Source organism: Schistocerca americana, chromosome X, assembly GCF_021461395.2.
Source record: "Schistocerca americana isolate TAMUIC-IGC-003095 chromosome X, iqSchAmer2.1, whole genome shotgun sequence".
NCBI classification, from domain to species: Eukaryota; Metazoa; Arthropoda; class Insecta; order Orthoptera; family Acrididae; genus Schistocerca; species Schistocerca americana.
Genome location: NC_060130.1, coordinates 165751026 through 165767409, shown reverse-complemented (window position 1 = coordinate 165767409; position 16384 = coordinate 165751026). Strand labels below are relative to the sequence as shown.

Below are 16384 nucleotides of genomic sequence, written 5' to 3'. Positions count from 1 at the left end.
GAAAATATCACAGTCGTTTATGTCCGAAGATGTCTTGAAACTGTAGTGACAGAACCATTGTGCTAAGAAGAAACAATATAACATACAGAAACATAAAGTAAGTCAACTTCCTTATTAAGTCTCGGAACTGGTGTTCCGTCTTACGTACTTAAACAAACGTTTGCGATTAGATAGTCCTTATGACAGTGTAACGGAGCAAATTTGTCAACCACTTCATGCTTAAACAACCCAGATTCATAGTCTAATTACTGGCTTTAAAAATAACATCACCAGTTAGATATCAGTCTGATATATTGCAGCATAATCAGTGCGCTCAATAAACAAATATATATATATATATATATATATATATATACATATATATATATATATATATATATATATATATATATATATACACCTTTCATCATTAAATCGAAGGAAGTCACTTAGAATTCTTGCTTCATTAAAATAAAAGCACATTTTTTATTCTCGGTAATGCTGTATGAGCGCTGTAATTCCATTTCGCACTAAACCAAAAATGTAAAAATTTATCGTATTCCATTTTTGACACCTTGCAATGGAATACAGTACGTAATTATGTGTGTATTGTCGTTTCTTAGGCCATTGGTTCTACCATCACAGTGCCAATCTTCGTTTGAATATGAAGGCTTTGATATTATTCCCGTAAGAAATATTTAAAGCAGCTATCATACACAATAGCATAAGCATTTATTTCTTATTTTTAAGGACAAGGTTTTCGTAATGCGCCAGCTTCACAGAATGATCTTCTTGTTCCAGAAACATGTTCCCTCCAAATCTGGTGCAGGCAGCTATTGCACAGGTAAGACACTCAAACAAGAACATTTCATTTGAACCTCAGTCGTTCCGTAAAATAATGGTGGAGAGACTACTCATTTCCACAAAGCAGCTTCCCCTTCAGCGGTTGAGTCTCTAACAAAGTAACAGCACGTATGCTCTTAAATATTATTTTTACAGCAGAAATAAGTTTTAAATAGGCGATCCTGCTTCTTCACATAAGTTACTTTTCTCACTGTTTCGAAAAGTGGAAAGGAGTAATCTAGGTAAAAACCAGAGTAACATGAGCAAGTTGTAGAAACAATAACTGAATTGATTAACTGTTCCGTCGGTTCTTGGTAGAATATTTTATACATTATGAATGAAAACACACTCGACCCTGGTGTAATATTCTACAATAATTGTTTGGCTTCCCCAAATTCAGATTGCTACAGCTCTATAAAAGAGACATTCGTTATGAGCGACAAAAAATTCTACTCATGATCAGAATTTGTTTAATATATAATTAAAAATTTTGATAATAGTCTTAGTTATATTATTTTCTATTCGGGGGAGTTATTTTCTACGTTCTGTTTCAACGATGGACAAACTTAAACTAAGCTTCAAAGTGTTTTTCGTTCCAAGATGATGATTTATGTATCGAGGACGTACAGAGTAAATTAGCTTCTCGTCACTGATACTTGTGCGTCGTGAGCTAAATTAAGAAATAGGTGCTTTACCGACACCCGTTAGGAAGGAAATCGATTTCTTCGACGATAACTGATCCTCAGCTGTGTTAGTTTTCACAAAAGTTAACTAAAACTGTCGTCCGTTCAGGGGCCTGCCTCCATGGTCGTCTTCTAGTATGGACTAGATTCGCAGAGCACGAGGCAGAGGCGTGTTTGGCGCGCTCATACATTGGCAGACAGTAGCAGGAGGCTCGTTGGCACGGAGATTAAACAGCTGGTGTATTAATGCCACTAGCATGAGTTGCAACGCGGCCGCTGTGCCAAGTTCCCGCAAGGCATGAGTATGCGTCCGCCTCCAATCGCACAGTCAACTGACAGGTTGTGAATCATAGGGATGAAGAAGAAAGTTGTGTCCGCTGTTAGTGTTACACGAGAGTGTGCTGAAAAGTAATGCCTCGGATTTTTTTATTCTATTCTAAACATCGGTTGAGGTGTTACGTGCCATGCATAATAGTCGGTCGACTTTCCCGCTTCGCTGACGTAAGTTGCAACCCCCCGGAACTAGAAGTCTCCGAAAACTAGCGTGTAACGTGGCGGTGTGTAATCAACTACACTATCTGATGAAAAGTATCCGGACACCCCAAAAAACATAAGTTTTTCATATTAGGTGCATTGTGCTGCCACCTACTGCCAAGTACTCCGTATCAGCGACCTCAGAGTCATTAGACATCATGAGAGAGCAGAATGGGGCGCTCCGCGGAACTAACGGACTTCGAATGTGCTCAGGTGATTGAGTGTCACTTGCGTCATAGGCCTATGTCTGTATGCGAGATTTCCACACTCCTAAACAGCCTTAGGTCCACTGTTTCCGATGTGATAATGAAGTGGAAACGTGGAGGGACACGTACAGCACAAAAGCGTACAGGCCGACCTCGTCTGTTGACTGATAAGACCGCCGACAGTTGAGGCGTAATGTGTAATAGGCAGACATCTACACGGACCATCACACAGGAATTCCAAACTGCATCAGGATCCACTGCACGTACTGTGACTGTTAGGCGGGAGGTGAGAAAACTTGGATTTCATGGTCGAGTGGCTGGTCATAAACCGCATATCACACCGGTAAGCGCCAAACGACGCCTCGCTTGGTGTAAGGAGCTAAACAATGGACGATTGAACAGTGGAAAAACGTTGTGTGGAATGACGAATCACGGTAGACAATGTGGCGATCCGATGGCAGGGTGTGCGTATGGCGAATGCCCGGTGGACGTCACCTGCCAGAGTGTGTAGTAAAATTCGGAGGCGGTGGTCTTTTGGTGTGGTCGTGTTTTTCATGGAGGGGCCTTGCACCCGTTGCTATTTTGCATGGCACTATAACAGCACAGCCCTACATTGATGTTTTAAGCACCTTCTTGCTTCCCACTGTTGAAGAGCAATTCTGGGATGGCGATTGCATCTTTCAACGCGATTGAGCACCTGTTCATAATGCACAGCCCGTGGCGGAGTGGTTACACGACAATAATGTCCCTGTAATGGACAGAGAAGCACAGAGTCCTGACCTGAATCCTATCGAACACCTTTGGGATGTTTTGGAACGCCGACTTCGTGCCAGTCCTCACCGACCGACATCGATACCTCTCATCAGTGCAGCACTCGTTGAAGAATGGGCTGCCGTTCTCCAAGAAACCTTCCAGCACCTGACTGAACGTATGGTTGCGAGAGTGGAAGTTGTCATCAAGGCTAAGTGTGGGCCAACACCATATTGAATTCCAGCATTACCGATGGAGGGCGCCACGAACTTGTAAGTCATTTTCAGGCAGGTGTCCGGATACTTTTGATCACACAGTATATGTCGGTGCGTGAGAAACACCGTGCTGTAATCTAATTTCGAATTCTAAAAGCTGGTACACGCATGGAGCATCCTCAATACAATACCAAACCACACACGAGCGCCACATCATCTGCCACAATTCGACGTCTTGGGTTTCACTGCCATCGATCATCTTCCATTCGGTCCCAGTTTGCCTCTATCCGACTACCGTCTGTTTCCAAACATAAAGAACAGCTTCGAGGACTTGAATTCGATAATTGTGAGGCGGTGCAAGCAGAGATGAGGCTGTGTCTTCGGCAACAAAGTCAAACATCCTACAGTGACGGTACCAACGAACTGCTTTTTCGTTCGGAGAAATCTGTTCGTCGCCAGGGTGACTATTTTGAGAAATAAATATGCAGACATGCAGACGTACAACGTTAATAACATTTGTTTCATTAAAAAAGCTTTAAGAGTTTTCACATAAAAAATCAGGAACCATAATTTTTCATGCTCAGACGTCGCGATGTATATAATAGTGCTTTCCATTTTAGTGTTTCTGTGTACACCCATCGTTTTCGCCTGTTTTCGCCTACAATAAAGGAGTAGTGGAAATATTCTGGTACATTTACTTGGTAAATCTCGAGATATGACTTTATCAGCGGAGACGTTCTATGAAAATGGTAATATTTGCTTGCACCAAGGAAAGGAGAGTAGGGCTTAACATCCCGTCGACGACGAGTAAATTAAAGACAAAACACAGTCTGAATTGGGGGAAGAATGAGGCAGGATATTTTCTGTGTTATTTCAAACGATGCATTTCAGTATTTGCAGTAAGCGGTTGGAGGAAATCACGGAAAATCTACACTCCTGGAAATTGAAATAAGAACACCGTGAATTCACTGTCCCAGGAAGGGGAAACTTTATTGACACATTCCTGGGGTCAGATACATCACATGATCACGCTGACAGAACCACAGGCACATAGACACAGGCAACAGAGCATGCACAATGTCGGCACTAGTACAGTGTATATCCACCTTTCGCAGCAATGCAGGCTGCTATTCTCCCATGGAGACGATCGTAGAGATGCTGGATGTAGTCCTGTGGAACGGCTTGCCATGCCATTTCCACCTGGCGCCTCAGTTGGACCAGCGTTCGTGCTGGACGTGCAGACCGCGTGAGACGACGCTTCATCCAGTCCCAAACATGCTCAATGGGGGACAGATCCGGAGATCTTGCTGGCCAGAGTAGTTGACTTACACCTTCTAGAGCACGTTGGGTGGCACGGGATACATGCGGACGTGCATTGTCCTGTTGGAACAGCAAGTTCCCTTGCCGGTCTAGGAATGGTAGAACGATGGGTTCGATGACGGTTTGGATGTACCGTGCACTATTCAGTGTCCCCTCGACGAACACCAGTGGTGTACGGCCAGTGTAGGCGATCGCTCCCCACACCATGATGCCGGGTGTTGGCCCTGTGTGCCTCGGTCGTATGCAGTCCTGATTGTGGCGCTCACCTGCACGGCGCCAAACACGCATACGACCATCATTGGCACCAAGGCAGAAGCGACTCTCATCGCTGAAGACGACACGTCTCCATTCGTCCCTCCATTCACGCCTGTCGCGACACCACTGGAGGCGGGCTGCACGATGTTGGGGCGTGAGCGGAAGACGGCCTAACGGTGTGCGGGACCGTAGCCCAGCTTCATGGAGACGGTTGCGAATGGTCCTCGCCGATACCCCAGGAGCAACAGTGTCCCTAATTTGCTGGGAAGTGGCGGTGCGTAGGATCCTACGGTCTTGGCGTGCATCCGTGCGTCGCTGCGGTCCGGTCCCAGGTCGACGGGCACGTGCACCTTCCGCCGACCACTGGCGACAACATCGATGTACTGTGGAGACCTCACGCCCCACGTGTTGAGCAATTCGGCGGTACGTCCACCCGGCCTCCCGCATGCCCACTATACGCCCTCGCTCAAAGTCCGTCAACTGCACATACGGTTCACGTCCACGCTGTCGCGGCATGCTACCAGTGTTAAAGACTGCGATGGAGCTCCGTATGCCACGGCAAACTGGCTGACACTGACGGCGGCGGTGCACAAATGCTGCGCAGCTAGCGCCATTCGACGGCCAACACCGCGGTTCCTGGTGTGTCCGCTGTGCCGTGCGTGTGATCATTGCTTGTACAGCCCTCTCGCAGTGTCCGGAGCAAGTGTGGTGGGTCTGACACACCGGTGTCAATGTGTTCTTTTTTCCATTTCCAGGAGTGTAAATATCGATCAGCGTACCGTCGTGCTTCCGAATCATTAGTAGAGAAATCGCGAGGAAGGCTGTGGACTCGTCGATGGCATGACACAAAAGCCGGCCGGGGTGGCCGAGCGGTTCTAGGCGCTACAGTCTGGAACCGCGCGACCGCTACGGTCGCAGGTTCGAATCCTGCCTCGGGCATGGATGTGTGTGACGTCCTTAGGTTAGTTAGGTTTAAGTAGGTCTATGTTCTAGGGGACTGATGACCTCAGAAGTTAAGTCTCATAGTGCTCAGAGCCATTTGAACCATTTTTGACACAAAAGATAAAGCATTCCCGAATATTAGTTTAAAACATAGCATTTCACCAACTGCTGCAAAGCAGTATAAGTATAAGATGAATTAATACCAGAACTGATTCAGGTGTAATCATAATGCTAATGCGGTCAGAAAAATCACTTCACACCCTAGTACACCGTTCTTTAGAATAATCATGTAAAAAGTGATTCAGTTACAGTGCTCAGCTACGTAATTAGACTGCTTACAGAATAGTACACTCATATTAATCACATTATTGAACATAATCGGACAGCATAGTAATTAATTTTTCTAAGTTGGTCATCTCAGTATAAGACTTGTGATGCTGGCATTTTGATTTAATCGCTTTTGTGAGAAACAATTCATATTTTAAAATTAAAATAAACACTATTTAATGGCAACAAATTTTGTTTGACCACCACCAGGTTTTTTGTATATTTCAAATAATTGGATCAGTGCAAAAAAGATCACGAAGCTGTCGACTTCATTATTACGTTGCTTTAAATTTGGTGCTATTACTTGCACTGCATTAAAGTGACTCGTTATTTTTCTTTAGTTTTCTGGTGGAGCCCCTTGCAGTAACACCATCTTCTGAACGCAAAGAGCTCTGCAAATTACATTGCTCATCATGTGTCACCCAGCCACGTTCTTAACTACCCATATGCGCCATATAATTTTCATCTGAAAATTTCACAGAACTGCCTTCTCAAAATCGAATAAACGGTTTCCTGGCCCAAGAGCGCTCATGTATATACTACTGCAGGTGATACTTCGGTTAAACTAATGAGAAAGACCTATAATCATCTAGAAAACTTTAGGTGAAAAAAATGTGTCTACATATACATGCAAGCAGTGAGATGCGAACATGTTACCTTCCCCTCGACATCTGAAGACTCCAATTACTACGTTACGATTCTAAGGCGATAGTAAGTTCTTAAGCATATGGTGCCGCACGTCTAAGATCGATAGCTACAGATGTGCTATTTGATATTTAACTATAACAAACTACCTAAAACGACGCGCTTCTGGTAAATCCTCAACGTGCCGAAGCACTGCGACGTCATACTTTCATAGCGCGCAAGGTATAATACGAAAAGCATCAAATACGAGAAGCCTGAAACTACTGATATGTAGTTTGCCGTTATTTTATTACAACAATCATTACCCACTAAAGACGTCTGGTGCTTTGAAATAACTTATATTCATTGCACATGCTTCGTAAAATAAAAATCACCAAATGTGGAGTTAAGCGCAGTTTGACTGAATCCAATATGGTGGTTCCTAAGTTCTGCATGTGACTTAAAAATGATGTTGCATCCCACTGACCGCGTTAGTCTCCACAAGGCATAAATCTGACTTAGCAAATTCTTGCTTTCATGCTTCACGGTATAGTGGAACGTGATATTTCACGCTGTGTTCACGACCAGCTCTTCGTCCACCAACGATTTCATGACCCGTGAGGGGATGTCTTGAGAGAGGTCCAAACTGGTGCGGTGTTATTAAGAATCTACATGAATATTATATACACTCACAAAACTAGTGAGATAGCGATATGCACATATACACATGGCGGTAGTATCGTGTACACGAGGAGTGCAAGAGTAGTGCATTAGCGGAACTGTCATTTGTACTGAGGTGATTCATGTGAAAAGGGTTCCTACGTGATTATGGCCAAAATACAGGAATTAACAGACTTTGAACGCGGAATGGAAGTTGGAGCTAGACGTATGGGGCATTCCATTTCGGAAATCGTTAGGGAACTCAATATTCCGAGATCCACAGTGTGAAGACTCTGCCGATAATACCTCATTTCAGGCATTACCTCTCACCACGGACAACACAGCTGCGTTTGCGTAGAGTTGTTAGCGCTAACAGATAAGCAACACTGCGTGAAATAACTGCAGAAATCAATGTGGGACGTATGGCGAACGTATCCGTTAGGAGAGTGCGGCGAAATTTGCCGTTAATGGGCTATGGCAGCAGACGACCGACAAGAGTGTCTTTGCTAACAGAACGAAATCGCCTGCTGAGCCTCTGCTGGACTCGTAACCGTATCGGTTGGACCCCAGACGACTCGAAAACCGTGGTCTGATCAGATGAATCCAGATTTCAGCTGGTAAGAGCTGATGGTAGGGTTAGAATGTCATACAAAGGCCCAGGACTTGCAAAATGATTTAGATAAGATATCCGTATGGTGCGAAAAGTGGCAATTGACCCTGAATAAAGAAAAGTGCGAAGTTATTCACATGAGTACTAATGGGAATCAGCTAAATTTCGATTACGCGATAAGTCACACAAATCTGAGGGCTGTAAATTCAACTAAATACTTAGGGATTACAACTACAAATAACCTAAATTGGAACGATCACATAGATAATATTGTGGATAGAGCAAACCAAAGACTGCGATTCATTGCCAGAACACTTAGAAGGTGCAACAGGTCTACCAAAGAGTCTGCTTACACTACGCTTGTCCGCTCTATTCTGGAGTACTGCTGTGCGGTGTGGGATCCGCATCAGGTGGGACTGACGGATGACATCGAAAAAGTACAAAGAAGGGCAGCTCGTTTTGTATTATCGCGAAATAAGGGAGATAGTGTCACAGACATTATACGTGAGTTGGAGTGGCTATCATTAAAACAAAGGCGTTTTTCGTTGCGACGGGATCTTCTCATGAAATTTCAATCACCAGTTTTCTCCTCCAATTGCGAAAACATTCTGTTGGCACCCACCTGCATAGGGAGAAATGATCATCACGATAAAATAAGAGAAATCAGGGCTTGCACGGAAAAATTTAAGTGCTCGTTTTCCCCGCGTGCCGTTCGAAAGTGAAACAGTACAGACAGCATGAAGGTGGTTCATTGAACCCTCTTCCAGGCACTTTATTGTGAATAGCAGAGTAATCACTTAGATGTAGATGTAGGATGTAATAAAACACTGTGGAAGTTGTTGGTGGCTTCATAATGGCGTGGGCTGTCTTCATGTAAAACTGACTGGGTCCGCTGGTCCAACTGAACCGGTCATTGACTGGAAATGGTTATGTTCGGCTACTTGGAGATCATTTGCAGCCATTCTTGTACGTCACATTCCCAAACAACCATGGAATTTTTATGGATGACAATGCGTCGTGTCGCCGGGCCAAAATTGTTCACAACTGGTTTGAAGAATATTCTGGACAATTCGAGCGAATGATTTGGCCACCCAGATCGCCCGACAGTAATCGCATCGAACATTTATGGAACATAATCGAGAGGTCAGTTCGTGCACAAAATCCTACACCGGTAACACTTTCGCAGTTTCGGACGACTGTAGAGGCAGAGTGGCTCAATATTTCTGCAGACGACTTCGAACGACTTGTTGAGTCCATGAGACGTCTAATTGCTGCATTACACTGGATAAAAGGAGATCCGACACGATATTAGGCGATTCCCGTACTATTGTCACCGCAGTGTAGATCACTGGATGTTACAGTTTTCGTACCATGGAATTCCATTCATTTGTTATTTCCTCCACCACAGCTCCTCGATCTGTTAATGTTCCGGCCGGCCCTTTTGGCCGAGCGATTCTAGGCGCTAATCTGGAACCGCGCTACCACTACGGTCGCAGGTTCGAATCCTGCCTCGGGCATGGATGTGTGTGTTGTCCTCAAGTTAGTTAGGTTTAAGTAGTTGTAAGTTCTAGGGGACTGATGACCTCAGATGTTAAGTCCCATAGTGCGCAGAGCCATTTTTTTCTTAATGTTCCGCCTGAAATATACTGTTGTTGCTGTTCCTGTTCCTGTTTCCATTGTCGCCTTCATCCCGAAAACAGGTTTGGTGCTGCTCTCCACGGTGTAAGCCTCTTTATCTCTTGATAGCTATTGCAACATACATCCGTTGAAACATTCTTTCTGTAGTCAAGTCTACGTCTCCCTCTGCAATATTTACCCCCACGCTTCCCTCTATTACTAAACTGAAGATTCCTTCATTTCTCATGATATGTCTGTCACCCGATCCCTTCTTTCAGACAAGTTGTACCATAAAATACTTTTAACAGAAAATCGGTTTAGTTCGTCGTCATTAGTTATCTAATATAGCCACTTAATCTACAACATTCTTCTGTAGCACCACATTTCAAACGCTTGTATTCTCTACTTATCTGAACGATTCATCTTCCACGTTTCACTTCTGCATAAGGAAACACTTCTACATCTACATCCATACTCCGCAAGCCACCTGACGGTGTGTGACGGAGGGTACCTTGAGTACCTCTATCAGTTCTCCCTTCTATTCCAGTCTCGTATTGTTCGTGGAAAGAAAGATTGTCGGTATGCCTCCGTGTGGGCTCTAATCTCTCTGATTTTATCCTCATGGTCTCTTCGCGAGATACGCGTAGGAGGGAGCAATATAATGCTTGACTCTTTGAGAGGGTGCGTTTCTGGATGAGGTATCGAATATATTGCTTCCCCCAAATTATACCTCCTGAGGAGATCACGAATGTAAAATTAGAGAGATTCGAGCGCGCACGGAGGCTTTCCGGCAGTCGTTCTTCCCGCGAACCATACGCGACTGGAATAGGAAAGGGAGGTAATGAGAGTGGCTCGTAAAGTGCCCTCCGCCACACACCGTTGGGTGGCTTGCGGAGTATAAATGTAGATGCAGACTTCCTTCAGATAAATAGCTCCAGGAAAGACTGCCCTTATTTAGAAATGTAGTTCTTGCTATTTTCCGTTCGCGTTTGATATCTTTCTCCTGCCCAAACAGCGAGACTCGTCTACTACCTTTGATGTGTTATTTCTTAATATCAATACCCTACAAGTGCTAATTGTTTCAAGAAATACTGGGTGATCAAAAAGTCAGTATAAATTTGAAAACTGAATAAATCACGGAATAATGTAGATAGAGAGGTACAAATTGACACACATGCTTGGAATGACATGGGGTTTTATTAGAACGAAAAAATACAAAAGTTCAACCAAATGTCCGACAGATGGCGCTTCATCTGATAAGAATAGCAATAATTATCATAACAAAGCAAGACAAAGCAAAGATGGTGTTCTTTACAGGAACTGCCCAATATGTCCACCATCATTCCTCAACAATAGCTGTCGTTGAGGAATAATGTTGTGAACAGCACTATAAAGCATGTCCGGAGCGAGGGTGAGGCATTGGCGTCGGATGTTGACTTTCAGCATCCCTAGAGATGTCGGTCGATCACGATACACGTGCGAATTCAGGTAACCCCAGAGCCAATAATCGCACGGACCTGGGAGGCCAAGCATGACGAAAGTGGCGGCTGAGCACACGATCATCACCAAACGACGCCATCTGTCGGATATTTTGTGAACTTTACTTTTTTTTGTTCTAATAAAACCCCATGTCATTCCAAGCATGTGTGTCAATTTTTACCTCTCTATCTACATTATTCTGTGCTTTATTAAGTTTTCAAATTCATATTGACTTTTGGATCACCCGGTATATTGGGTAATGTGTTTCTGAACTGAGGAGAATGCGGAAGTGTAGCAAACAGCCGTCTTCGTTGACGATGGGAGACAGGACAATGAAATTACTGAATGGGTACGGATCAGGTGGTCGAGCAGCTTAACGTCACGGAAGTAGCGTAGCAGAAAATCACCCTCAAACGAGAAGAGCGTGGAGTGGAGGAAGGGAGATGCGTGGCACGGGCAGCTGGAGCGCCAGCGTGGGTACTGGTATAGGGTGCGCAAGCAGCAGGCAGGAAGCGCGGCGGCACGGGAAGAGCCTCATTGCACGCCCCACCAGCAGCCGCGCTGGGGCCGCCGCGCTCCCGAACCAAGGAATCTGCTCACAGCCACCCGCTGCTCGCCGCGCGTCCCTCGGCCTAGCGAGGCGGCCACTTGAAATTCCAGTGTCGACTGGAATGCGCTCTCCGGGAAGCAGCTGTCACAAAACAAATACTGTGGAACGAAGGTTATCTACAACTCGAGCAGAAACCAGACTGCACTCCATTACACGGAAGGGAGGCAGTCCTCGAGAAGGAAGTGGAGTAGGGTTGAAACATATCCCCCTAATGCTATTCTGTGCTGTTACACAGAGCCAGCAGTAAGCGGAACGGAGTCATTTGGAAAGGGAATTAAAGTCCACGGAAAAGAACTAAAAACTTCAGGTTTCGTCTGTTACATTGCAATTTTGGCTGAGACGGCAAAGAACGTGAAAAATCTGTGGAACGGAACGGATAGTGTCCTGAAAAGATGTTGCAACATAAATGTCAACACAAGTAAAACAGGGTTGTGAAGTGAAACTGCCTGGCAGATTAAAACTGTGTGCCGGACCGAGACTCGAACTCGGGACCTTTGCTTTTCGCGGGCAAGTGCTCTGCCAACTGAGCTACCCAAGCACGACTCACACCCCGTCCTCACAGCTTTACTTCTGCCAGTACCTCGTCTCCTACCTTCCAAACTTAACACAAGCTCTCTTGCGAACCTTGCAGAACTAGCACTCCTGAAAGAAAGGATACTGCGGAGACATGGCTTAGCCACAGCCTGGGGGATGTTTCCAGAATGAGATTTTCACTCTGCAGCGGAGTGTGCGCTGATATGAAACTTCCTGGCAGATTAAAGGTTGGCAGGAGAGCTTCTGTAAAGTTTGGAAGGTAGGAGACGAGGTACTGGCAGAAGTAAAGCTGTGAGGACGGAGCGTGAGTCGTGCTTGGGTAGCTCAGTTGGTAGAGCACTTGCCCGCGAAAGGCAAAGGTCCCGAGTTCGAGTCTCGGTCCGGCACACAGTTGTAATCTGCCAGTAAGGTTCATATCAGCGCACACTCCGCTGCAGAGTGAAAATCTCATTCAAGGTTGTGAAGTGTATGGAAATTGCATTAAGAAATGAGACATCAAAAGTAGTCGACCAAGCTTACTATACAGGCAAAAAAAAAAAAAAAAAAAAAAAAAAAAAAGAAACACGATTGAATAAGTAACTAATATACAGTGAAGAGCCAAAGAAGCTGGTACATCTGCCTAATATCGTGTAGGGCTCCCGCGAGCACGCAGAAGTGCCGAAACACGACGTGGCGTGGTCTCCAATAATGTCTGAAGTAGTGCTGGATGGAAATAACACCATGAATCCTGCAGGGCTGTCTATGTTCAATAACGTTCATGTCTGGTGGCCAGCGGACGTGTTTAAGGGGTGTAGGACGTCAAACGGGCCGACTTGGAGCAGGAGAGGCATCACAGGACATTTTAATTTCCACTGTCTATACTTTTACAAATATATTCATAAAACTTTGTCAGCAGGACCAGAAAGGATTCAGAATTTACACTCACAGCAGTGGAAGTTCGGAAACATAACAAAATAAATTTTTTTTACATGTGAAATTTCATCATTTTTTTCACTTACTAATGGCAGCATTTGTTGCTATAGGTACACTTTTCTTCATAAGTAAGAGAGATTTTTCGATGAATTTGTGCACAGTTTAGTTATTGCTTTCCTGCATTGTTGCTGCAGTCTTTATTCAGTGTTTGCTCCATAACAAAGTGATATTGTGGCAGAAGAAAGTGTCTCGTAGAAGTTATGAAGATGAACAAAGGTTTTAGATGAAGTTATGGACATAAGTGTTAAAGGTTTTGTGTCTTTATTTGGTGATAGCTCAGACGAATTTTTACCAGAGGAGACCGGAAGCGAAACCAAAAGTTCTGATGATGGAATCACGTCAGTGAAGGTAGGAAGAAGAGTTTTACGTCCATATTCAGTCAAAGAACCAGACTTCACAGCTGTAGGAACCAGGCAACAAAGCACCTCTAACCGTGTTAGTGCCATAACTACTGCAGTTGGTTCAGGTTCAGCTGAAGTAAGTGTAATATCAGAGTTCTGAAGATGAATATGACACACTTAGAACAAATTCTAATGAGATTGTCTGGGGATCCGTTACGGGTAAAAATATGAAAAACTTTACATTTATTCATTCCAGTTCTGGTGTAAATGCTTCAAAAATGTTCAAATGTGTGTGAAATCTTATGGGACTTAAGTGCTAAGGTCATCAGCCCCTAAGCTTACACACTACTTAACCTAAATTATCCTAAGGACAAACACACACATCCATGCCCGAGGGAGGACTCGAACCTCCGCCGGGACCAGCCGCATAGTCCATGACTGCAGTGCCTTAGACCGCAAGGCTAATCCCGCGCGGCGTAAATACTTCTGTTGCACTAACTCTCAAAGGTAAGACACCATACGATTTCTTCAAATATTTTGTAACTGATGAAATTTTAGAATATGTGACTCAACAAACTAATTTGTACGCAAAACAAGTCTTAGAAAGTCATTCAGTAACTGTAGCTTCACGACTGAAAAAGTGTACTTATGTCAGAAAAACTGAAATTGATCAATTTTTAGGATTTTTGTTATGGATGTCACTAAATGCTCTATCACAACAATGTAAAAAATGTTGTCACGCAATCGTTTTGAACTGCTTTTACGTATGTGGTATTTTCCCGATAACAACCAGTGCCCACCCGGAAACCACTTAATCGGAATTAAGCCTCTTATTGATAAATTATAGCAGAGATTTCAAAGTGCAGTTGTGCCGGAGAAAGAAGTTTGCACTGACGAAACACTAGTGCCACTTCGAGGAAGACTAAGTTTCATTCAGTATATAAGGAATAAGCGCCATAAATTCGGGGTTAAATTGTTCAAACTTCGTCTAAAGGGTGGATACACCTGGAATATGGAAGTTTACTGTGGGAAGAATGCGAATCCTGGTGTTCCTCTTGCCACTTCTGTTGTTGAATCTTATATACAGACAACTGTTACACAAGTGTTAATCTAGCACACCAGCTTCTTGAACAATCAACACATTTAGTAGGTACTCTAAGATCAAACAGAAAACTGAATCCTCAAGATGTTGTACAGGCAAAACTGAAGAAGGGGGAACACAAAGCAAAGGAAAGTACCACAGGTGTAGTAGTACTGAAATGGAAAGATTAGAGGGATGCTCTGATCCTGGGCACCGTTCATGGAGAAGAAGAATAAGATGTTCAAACCAGGAAGGGCACAAAGAAAAAACCAGCAATGATAATTGACTATAATCAGTCAGTCTTTTATAGATCTTCCTGACCAAATGAAGTCGTACTCGCGCTGTCTAAGGCGGGGTGTGAAATGATACAAGAAGCTTGCAAATGAATTGCTCATGTGATTTACCGATACATCAACAAGATGATCTCAATCACAGAATCCAAAGAGGAAGTGACTTAGAGACTACAAAAGATGCCTATGAGCCTGAGAAATCTCTCACCAAAGCCACCACGTTACCTGCAGATTGTGCACTTGTGAACATGGGAGGAACCAGACGTAGGTGTAAAATGTGCTACGAAAAAAAGAAGAATGAATTTGGACGAGAGCAAGCTGTCAAGAAATACAAACAAACTGCGTGGAAATGTAAGAATTGTGACTCATATTTTTGCGTAGAGTGTTTCTTTTCATAAAGCACAGGGCATACAGGTGTTAGAGAAACAAAGTGGAATGACCCAAATTTTTCTGTTTCATTGTTGTTGCAATTAGAAGTGAAGGCTGTCAATAAAACTTTATGTGAAACTTCCTGGCAGATTAAAACTGTGTGCCCGACCGAGACTCTAACTCGGGACCCGAGTTCGAGTCTCGGTCGGGCACACAGTTTTAATCTGCCAGGAAGTTTCATATCAGCGCACACTCCGCTGCAGAGTGAAAATCTCATTCTGAAAACTTTATGTGATTTGCAATCTACTGTGTAAGTAATATGTCAAACTAAATAATAAATAAATAGTAAAAAGAATAAAAGTCCAATACGACTGAGCCATGTGAGTTACATGTCACTCACGAATTCAAATGTCAATAACTACTCTTGAGCTCTTGAAAACCGTAGGCCACGAACATGATTTGTTACTGGGGCCATAACCTACTGTAATACTGAGTCACAGCACGCTCCTGTGAGTTCCAACTGCACCACGGAGCTTTAAATGGAAAAATGTCCGTGAGTTGTATTTACTTCACGTGGCCCGAGGAGATCACTTCCTGTGAGTTATATTTAACTCACGTTGCAGTCAATGTGTTTAACCCATAAGAATGTCCCTGGAGCCAATATATAGCAATTCTGGACGTGTGGGGTGTCGCATTGTCCTGCTGGAATTGCCCAAGTCCGTCAGAATGCACAATGGACATGAATGGATGCAGGTGATCAGACAGGATACTTACGCACGTGTGAGCAGTCAGAGTCGTATCTAGATGTATCAGGGATCCCACTGCACACGTCCCACACCATTACAGAGCCTCCGCCAGCTTGAACAGTCCCCTGCTGGCATGCAGGTTCTATGGATTCATGAGGTTGTCACCATACCATTACATGTCCATCCACTCCATAGAATTTGAAACGGGACTCGTCCGACCAGGCAACATGTTTCCAGTGATCAACAGTCCAATGTCGGTGTTGACGGCCCCAGGCGAGGCGTGAAACTTTGTATTGGATACTCAAACAAGGGTACACGAGTGGGCTTTCGGCTCCTAAAGCTCATATCGATGATGTTTCGTTGAAAGGTTCGCATGCCGACACTTCTTATGGGCCCA

At 44.2% G+C, this 16384-nt stretch overlaps 1 protein-coding gene across 2 annotated transcripts in view; it reads left to right on the top strand.

The window, feature by feature from the left end:
• LOC124554795 (excitatory amino acid transporter 1) overlaps positions 1 to 16384 on the top strand; it is a 762497-nt gene that overhangs the window by 601468 nt on the left and 144645 nt on the right. For both annotated transcript variants that reach the window (XM_047128448.1, XM_047128447.1), the window contains exon 3: positions 781 to 823. In XM_047128448.1, the coding sequence (XP_046984404.1) occupies positions 781 to 823 (43 nt within the window). The remainder of the gene's footprint in view (positions 1 to 780; positions 824 to 16384) is intronic.